Raw genomic sequence first — 8,481 nt, forward strand, 5'->3', positions numbered from 1 at the left:
GCGGGGCTCAGACCCCCGGGCGGGGGAGCTGGGCCAGAGCCTGCATTGGGGGGCTCAGCACCACGCCCTGTAAGTGAGAGCAGAGGCAGGCCCTGGGGCTCAGAGCTGGTGCCACCTGCGAGCCGGGCTTGGCCCCGCTGTACAGGAATTGGGGAGGCGGCCGTGGGTGCAGGAGGGCGAATGCTCTGGGGTAACTGTTCCCATAGGATTTGAGGGAGGATTTGTTCTGCCATGGGTCCACCACCACAGCGCACAGCTCTCCACAGGGCCTGGGTGTCCGTGAGACTGGCCTCTGGGTACCGCAGTGATGGGCATGCCAGCAACTCCTGGTGAGGGTCTGAATCCTGCCGCAGCCCCCATGTGGGTGGGTGGGTGGGAGAGATGCATGCTTCCTTATATTAAATGGTCACTTGCCTTGCAGCGGATCCTGCTGCCCAGGGCTCAGCCTGGAGGGAAGGAGACTGACTGCAGTGCCCAGCCTCTGTACAAGGGAGATAGTGGGTTGTTAAGGAGCTGTAGTCCCTGACTCGTAAAAGTTGTATTCGCTTAATACTGGATTTGCTTTTTGATGGGGTCTTTTTTAGGTGATGGGCTTCATCCCAGTACATCTGCTTCTACTTGAGCTGCCTTTACTGTCTCAGCCAAACTGATCACTTCCCTCTGTTTTTCTTATTTCTAGCACCTATCACTACATCAGACACCATCTTTGAGCTGGGGTTTGAGAAAACTGTGAAGAAGCAGAACAAAGAGCAAGTGCCTCCAGCCCCTGCCCCTGAGCAGCATCACAAAAAACAGAACATGGGGAAAAATGCTAAAAAGTCAACTGCAGTCGATGCAGGACTCAAGCACGGCAAATCCCGAACGCTGGAGGATGCACTGAAAGCTGTGAGTTTTATACCTCCGATTACTGAAGCAGAAGGGCGTGAGGAGCAGTGCATCAGCAGTCGGGAGTTTATAGATGGGCCTGCTCATCTTAACTCATCCTGGTGATGTCCCAAGAAGCCAGGCCCAGAGCTGCCGCAGAGCATAGGGTGCCCGTAGTCTCCAACCCCAATGTTAATGTTTCAGAAGCTGAAGAGCGGCACTTCATTTGCGTAAAATAGAGCTGTCAGAGATGTATGCATTAGTGTAATTAAAGGCCAGCTAATTGCTCAGTGCTGTCTGACACACAAATTTAGTCCTTTGCTTGAGGTTCTTAGCTTCCAAAATTCAAACACTGATGAGGAAAGATGCACTGGAAGATCCGTAGGAAAGTGTTCTCTTCATTTCCCCCCCTTTCCAGCTTACTTTTACTACCCACTGTTCGGGTTGGGGTGAGGAAGGCATTTGACTAATGTGTGCTACAGTGGCAGGTTGCACGGAAGAACTGAGCCCTTAGGCAGGTTTGGAGGGGTATGTGTTGGGTATGGGAGCAAGATGGTGCACTGGGACTGAGATTTTGTTCCATTTATAGGAGAAAATAGGGTGGTGACGCTGACAGTTCTCAGCAAGCAGTTCACCATCCTGGAACACTGCATGCTGGGACCTGTTATCTCCAGGGTTTGCACCTCCATGTGAAAGACCAGGGTGGGCACGTGCCGTGTTGTAGAAATCTGTAAAGCTCGTCTTAAGAAAAGCAAGGTGGTGAAATGTGGGAGTGAGGTGAAAAGGGATCAGGAAGAAGGCAGGGGGCTAAAAGCATCATGTAAGGGAAAATGACGAGTGGAGAAACGTGTCTCTAAAGAGAAGTTCTGTGATCTCACAGGAATAAGAAAGGTCAGAGGATGTAAAGGGAAAACAGCTCTCGGAAGAGCTAGCTAGTAATTTCAACTGGATGGGAGCAGCAGAATGTAAAAACCGAGTACACTAGAATGTGAAGGTTTCTGACCTCCCGCCTCCTGTGCTGTTCTCTCTGTTGCTCTTCCATCCTGGGGACTCGGATACTGACTGTGATGGTTTCAGAGCTGTAAGCATTTGCTCGTCCAGACTAGTGGAGCAGATTGTGATGCCCAGACTACACCTGTGCCTTGAGGAGCAGCATTCCCTTCTGCACCAGTTCTGGAAAGTGCTCATCTTACCTCTTCCTAGAGTTCAGATTTCAGAGGCTGCGGCCTTTGACATGCCCTAGTCCTCTGAGCCAAACCGGTATTTTGCGGTTCACCGTTGCACTGTCTGAATAAGCGTCTCTGCAAAGCAGTAGGGCCCCTTTGGAGTTTTAATATACTATATGTATTGTATGACTTTTAAACCAACCTTTGTACTTTTGGATAATGTAAGCACTATGCCCGGATGTACAGACACTCTTAAGCTGTGTATTATATAATTTTAACATTAGCTTTAATAACATTTTTAAATCTTGATGAGGAAAATAGGATAGGGAGTGTACTGTCTCTGTCCCAGTATCATCATTCCAGTGCAAATGAGATGAGATGGGGGCACTCCCGGCTACTGCCTTGGTGTGTCTAGTGCCATTCTTGGAGGTCACGTTGATTATTTGAAGTGAAACTTGTCTTCCTTTTTAAAAAACACAAACACCTTGGTGCTATGACTGGCCAAAGCCCCAGCTGGGACTTTCTTTTTGTTCTATGTTCGTACAGCGCCTAGGCCAATGGGGGTCTGGCCCATGACTGGGGCTCCTGGGTGCTACTATAATCCCAGTAATGACTACTACTAATCCCAATCCTGTTGTCTGCTGCATGAGTGGCGCGAATGATCTTGTCACTTGGTTGGCAGAAACGCGATTGCAAGAATTAGTTCTGTTTTTCTCCTTTGCGACAGGCATTTGAAGTTGTGTTGCTCCTTCTGCTCCTGCAGGCAGGAAAGTCCCTTCAGACCCCAGCAGGCTAGAAAGGAAGCACTGGCTTCTTTTCTGCCCACTTCTCATGCTCTCTGGGAGGAACTCTACGAAGGCTTCACTGCGGGGAATGTTCTCTCACATCTTGTTTATCATGCCTCCTGATGAAATGGGCTGCAGTTCAGCTGGTGTGAGCTTTACATGTTCTAAGTAAACCTGCTACAGTGTTTGTCTGCCTACCATTGGCGTGGTTCCTGAGTGTAGACTGACTCTCTTAGAAAAGCCAAACAAACAAGGATTACAGTGAAATTTGTCATGGCATAATGCAGACCTGGGACACCAGCTGTCTGCTGGGCTCCTGTATTCAGTTCCTTCTCTTTAATCTAGGTTCTTACTCCATGCTCATCATAGGGGTATCTGTTACATTTCTGTTGGAGAAGGACGTTACCATTTACATTCAATTTCCGATTTAAGCCAAATTCACCTTGTGCGTCAGTGTTAATTGTGTTTGTGTTTTACAAGAAGGATAGAAGTTAGGCGTTAAAAAGAGCAATCCAAACCGAATGAGTGTGGAAGGGGATAAATCACCTGGCTTTTAGAATAGAAGTTAGGAAGCGTACATGGCTGGTCCCTGAGGGTGCAGTGGACTAGACGTTCAGTTGTTGCACAGTGATCCAGTAATGTTTCCAGGTAAACAGGCCCTCCTGGCTTTGGGCGTGTTCACAGATCTAGCAAGAGATGACCCCTGCCTTGAAGAGCTTCCAATCTAATTTTAAAACAAGATGTGCCAAATAGGTAGAGGGTGACAATGGTACGAACGTATCTTGAAGTAGACTAGTTATTGGCCCAGTGTGCTGGTTTTGGGTCGTTCAGACAAGCAAGGGATCTTGCTATCAAGTCATTTCCTACCTCTAGGTCTCTGTGCAGGTCGACGCCCCAAAGTGCACTGATTCTGATACAAACGCGGTTGTGCATAGTGGTAAGTGTGTACAACTCAGCATGGTTGACTCTCAGACTGCTAGGGAAAATGCAGCTACATGCTCTCTCATTCTCTTCAGATTATGCCTTTGGTAACCCCTGTTTTCCCCTTGCCAGTTGGTGGGGATGCACAAATTGAACCCATTGGCCTTGTCATTGAAACGTAGCAAATAGCTCTGTTGCTGCAAGAAACAGTCGGGTCCAGCTGTGACTCCCTTTCGGCTGTTGGTTTGCTAGTGCTAACAGGTGCATACGGTGGTGAAAACCTAGTTTAGTCACCAGCTCTGACTTTCATATTCCTGGGGAGCAAGAAGGGGCAAGTTCTGCGTAGTCTGTTCAGTTTAGAACAGTGTTTTATTTTTATTTGCTTTACTGACTTCAGTCTTGCTGTAAAAATCTGTTCAGTTCTGGACACGTGGTCAGGTCCCTGCATATTTTTTATTCTTCTCTTCGCCCTCAGCACTGGGCTTCACTGGTTTTGATAGTTTCTATATAAAAACACAAAACCAGCTCTTGTGTGTCAATACAGCTGCTGTTATTCATGTCATGATGCAAAGGATTGGCGAGTCCGGGGAGCAGTGATGGTTGTGGCTCTAGGAAGCCTGTATGTCCTGTTTTGGAAATGCAGGGCTCTTTTTGCACCAGTACAGATGGAAATTTAGTTCAGCTGTCTTTTTACACAATCTTCCTGAACTAACTTATATTTCAGATCTCGCTTTTCCATACCGAGGGTAGTTAGGTTTAAGAGCCGTTCTCTGAATCTCAGACTGAGATTTTATACCATGTTCTTTGTGTGTCTTTTACAGCTTGATTTGACAGAACTTCAGAAGGAGCTGGATAAAAGTCAGACCGTGTTTCCTGAGAACCCATCTGTGTGGGTTAAAGACCTGGCTGGATATCTAAACTACAAGCTGCAGACCCCTCGGAGTGACCCCACGCTCAGCCAGCATACTCCTGGTCAGTGACTCTTTAAATAACAAACTGTCTGGTGGGAAATGCTTGAGTGGCATGAGGGCAGTAAAACCTCATCCTGATAGCGATGCTCTGCTCTTGCATGCTGTGTTACAAACACTGATGCCAGCCTGCTAACACAGACAGCTTGGTCAGTTCTGATGCACCCTTGAGCTAGGCAAAAATGGGCCCATAACTCAACACCCACGGGTGCATTCAGAAAAGGAGTTGCGGTGGTGGAACCTGTGGTGTAAACAGAACTCAGGCATTTTTACCACTCTGCTCAGAGCAGGTCTGCGTGACATGGTGCTTAAAATTAGCCAATCTGCTTAATAGCTAGTCATCTAATCATCACCATAAGGAAACTTTCTAACTGTAACTCTAAGATTCGGATCTCATTTTAAACCCAAATGGATCCCTTCCTTACAAACCTGTTCCCATTTTTGTCCTTGCATATTTACGTCACCGAGGAAAAATCTTGAACCTGAGGTTGAGTTAATACACAATATGCTAAAGAAAACCAGCCCTCATCAGGGTTGTAGTTCTGTTGTCCCTCACAGGCACAGACCGTGGTCCTGGCGGGTGAGAGCACAAGATGGGGTATTAGTTGGTGTCTGCTACAGACCATCAAATCGCAGCAGGGAACCGGATGTCATCTTCCTTATGCACCTGTCTATAATGTGTAGGAAAAAAGATGCATTATCACGGGGGACTTTAGTTTGAGTGACACATGTGGGAGGTCTCATGCTGCCAGTAGTCAACAGAACAGATGACAATTTCCTAACCCAGAAAGTTGCAGCCAACCCAGGGAAAGAACTTCTTCTGCATTAGACCTCATCCTAACAGATAGAGAGGAACTGATCACAGAACTAAAAATTAATGGTAGCTTAGGTACAAGTGATCATGACTTGGTCATTTATAATGCACAACCAGCATAAAGTCCAGACCAGTAATATACATATTTGGTGCTTTAATAGGGCCAATTTCACAAAGCTGAAAACAAGTATGAGCCAGATCAGCTGGGAGGAAGAGTTTAATCAGAAAAATGTGAATGATAATTGGGAATCATTTAAGGACACTTGACTAGATGCCTCCAAAGGCACAATCTACAATCGAGGAAGAAGGTCGTGCTGATAAAAAAAATGATCTGGTTTAGAGGGGAAGGGAAGGCAGCTATAAATATATATATATAACAAATAGAAGAAAGGGTAAGTTGACAGTAATGAATATAAATCAGAAGTTAAAAATTGTAGAAAATTTTTGATCAGGGAAGCCAAGGGACACCAGGAGAAATCTATGGCTGCAGAGTTCAGGACAATAAGGAGTTTTTTAAATATATTAGGAACAAAAAGAATCCTGACAATGGTATTGGTCCACTACTCAATGGAAATGGTAGAATTATCAATAATAATGCAGAAGAGACAAAACTGTTCAATAAATATTTCTATTCTGTATTTGGGGAAAAGACACGTGGTACAGTCTCATCATATGGTGACGATAACACTCTTCCCGCTCCACTGGCATCTCTGGAGGATGTTAAACAGCAACTACCAAAGTTAGACTCTTTTAAATCAGTGGGTCTTGATGACTTGCATCCAAGAGTTTGGAAAGAGCTGGGCCATTCCTGTTGAGTTTTCAATAAGTCTTGGAGCCCTGGGGAAGTTCCAGAAGATTGAAGAAAGGCTGCTGATGTGCCAGTTTGAAAGGGTAAACGGGATGACCCAGGTAACTGTAGGCCTGTCAGGCTGACATTGATCCCTAGCAAGATAATGGAGCAGCTAATACAAGACTATTAATAGGGTAATCTAATTAGTGCAAAGCAACATGGGTGTATGAAGATCAACCCTGTCAAACTAACTTAACATCTTTTTTTTATGAGATTACAAGTTTATTTGATCGATGTAATAGTGTTGAGATAATCTACTTAGACTTCTCTATAGGCATTTGATGGCACCCCATAACATTTTGATTAAAAAACTAGAATGATATAAAATGAACACTGCACACATTAAATGGATTCAAAACTGGCTCACAGATAGGTCTCAAAATGTAATTGTAAATGAGGTGTGTTTCTAGTGGGGGATCCTGCTGGGATCAGTTCTAGGCTGTACGCTCTTTAACCTTTTTATCAGTGACCTAGAAGAAAACATAAAATCATCCCAGATAAAGTTTGCAGATGACCCAAAAACTGGGGAGGTGGTAAATATTGAAGGGGACAGGTCCCTGATTCAGAGCTATCTGGGTCTCTGCTTGCACCCAGTTTACCAAAACAATGTGTGTTTTAATATGGCTAAATGTATACATCTAGTAAGAAGAATGCAAGCCATTTTTACATATTACCTATCAGCTGAACATGATCTCCCAGTGTGACGCTGGGGCCAAAAGAGCTAATGTGATCCTGGGATGCATAAATGTAAATCTCCAGTAGGAGCAGAGAGGTTATTTGACCTCTGTATTTGGCATTAGCGTGACTGCTGCTGGTGTACTGTGTCCAGTTTTGGTGCCCACAGTTCAAGAAGGATGTTGATAATTTGGAGAGGGGTCAGAGAAGAGCCATGAATATGATTAAAGGATTAAAAAACCTGCCTTATAATGATAGACTCAAGGAGCTCCATCTATTTAGCTTAGTAAAGAGAAGGTTAAGGGGTGACTTGATCAGTCTGTAAGTATTTACATGGGGAACAAATAGTTGATAATGGGCTCTTCAGTCTAGCAGAGAAAGATCCAATGGATAGAGGTTGAAGCTAGACAAATTCAGACTGGCAATAAGGTAAATGTTTAACAGGGAGAGTAATTAACCAGTGGAACAACTTACGCAGGGCTGTGGTGGATTCTCCATCACTGACAATTTTTAAATTAAGATAGGCTCTAGGAATTATTTTTGAAGTTCTCAGGAGGTCAGACTAGATCAGTGGTCCCCAAACTGTGGGGTGCACCCCGCTGGGGGGAGGGGAGGAATGTTTAAGGGGGTGCAGGGGAACATTGGGGGGAGTGGCGGAGCCCAGGCCAACCCCCATGGGGGGAGGGAGCAGCCCTGGCTCCCTCGCCCCCCTTCGACCGTTGGCCCCCACCCACCACCGGCTCCGCCAACAGTCGTGTTGCTAGCCCTGGCTCCCAAGCAAGGCTCCCGGGGTGTGTGTGGGGAGCATGGACAGCGGTAAGGAGCGGCACGTCGTAAAAGGTGTGGGGACCACTGGACTGGATGGTCCCCATGGTCCCTTCTGGCCTTGGAATATAGGCATCCGAGGGCTAAAGGAGCGAAGTGCTGAACATGTTGACTTTGGCCTTATCTATGCTAGGCTTGCACAAAATTTTTGATAGTGGCTACTGCTAGTTCAGCAGCCACCAGAGGAAACCTGGAGACTGGTTTCCAAGCAGCCACTGAATTTTAATGTTTGGATTTGAAAGCTCACTCTGCCTATGAGCCGTGTGCTGGCGCCATCTGTTCCAGGTACTTGGCGTGTGCGCACGTGAGACAGAACGAGAGATTTTTCATTTAAAAAGTAGCTTTTCCCCAGTCAGCAGGCTTGTGTGTCCCTTGAGGGTGGAACAGAATCCTAACCCTCCCCTGGGCCTGTGCAGAGAAAGCAGGGGCATGTGCTTCATTTCGTACCCTTCTGTAATTCCATGGCTAGATACGCCAGTTCAAAAGTCACTGTCTTCGCACGTGGCAGAGGACTGGCAAATCAGTGACTTTCCTTAATCCTAACCCTCGCCTGTGCAGAGAAAGCAGGGGCATGTGCTTCATTTTGTATCCTTCTGTAATTCCATGGCTAGAT

General features: G+C 46.1%; 1 protein-coding gene across 2 annotated transcripts in view; it reads left to right on the forward strand.

Moving 5' to 3' along the window:
* The first annotated feature begins 226 nt into the window (after positions 1–226).
* The window catches only part of TMEM214 (transmembrane protein 214), a 40,249-nt gene continuing 31,994 nt past the window's right edge, over positions 227–8,481 (forward strand). Inside the window, exons 1-3 of one of the 2 annotated variants that reach the window (XM_029913223.1) lie at positions 227–329; positions 680–885; positions 4,558–4,708. In XM_029913223.1, coding sequence (XP_029769083.1) covers positions 308–329; positions 680–885; positions 4,558–4,708 — 379 coding nt within the window. In that variant the 5' untranslated portion in view covers positions 227–307. The remainder of the gene's footprint in view (positions 330–679; positions 886–4,557; positions 4,709–8,481) is intronic. The other variant, XM_026658930.2, reaches the window with a different exon arrangement.

The sequence above is a fragment of the Terrapene carolina genome, unplaced genomic scaffold, assembly GCF_002925995.2.
Source record: "Terrapene carolina triunguis isolate 2854851 unplaced genomic scaffold, T_m_triunguis-2.0 Scaffold523, whole genome shotgun sequence".
NCBI lineage: Eukaryota > Metazoa > Chordata > Testudines > Emydidae > Terrapene > Terrapene triunguis.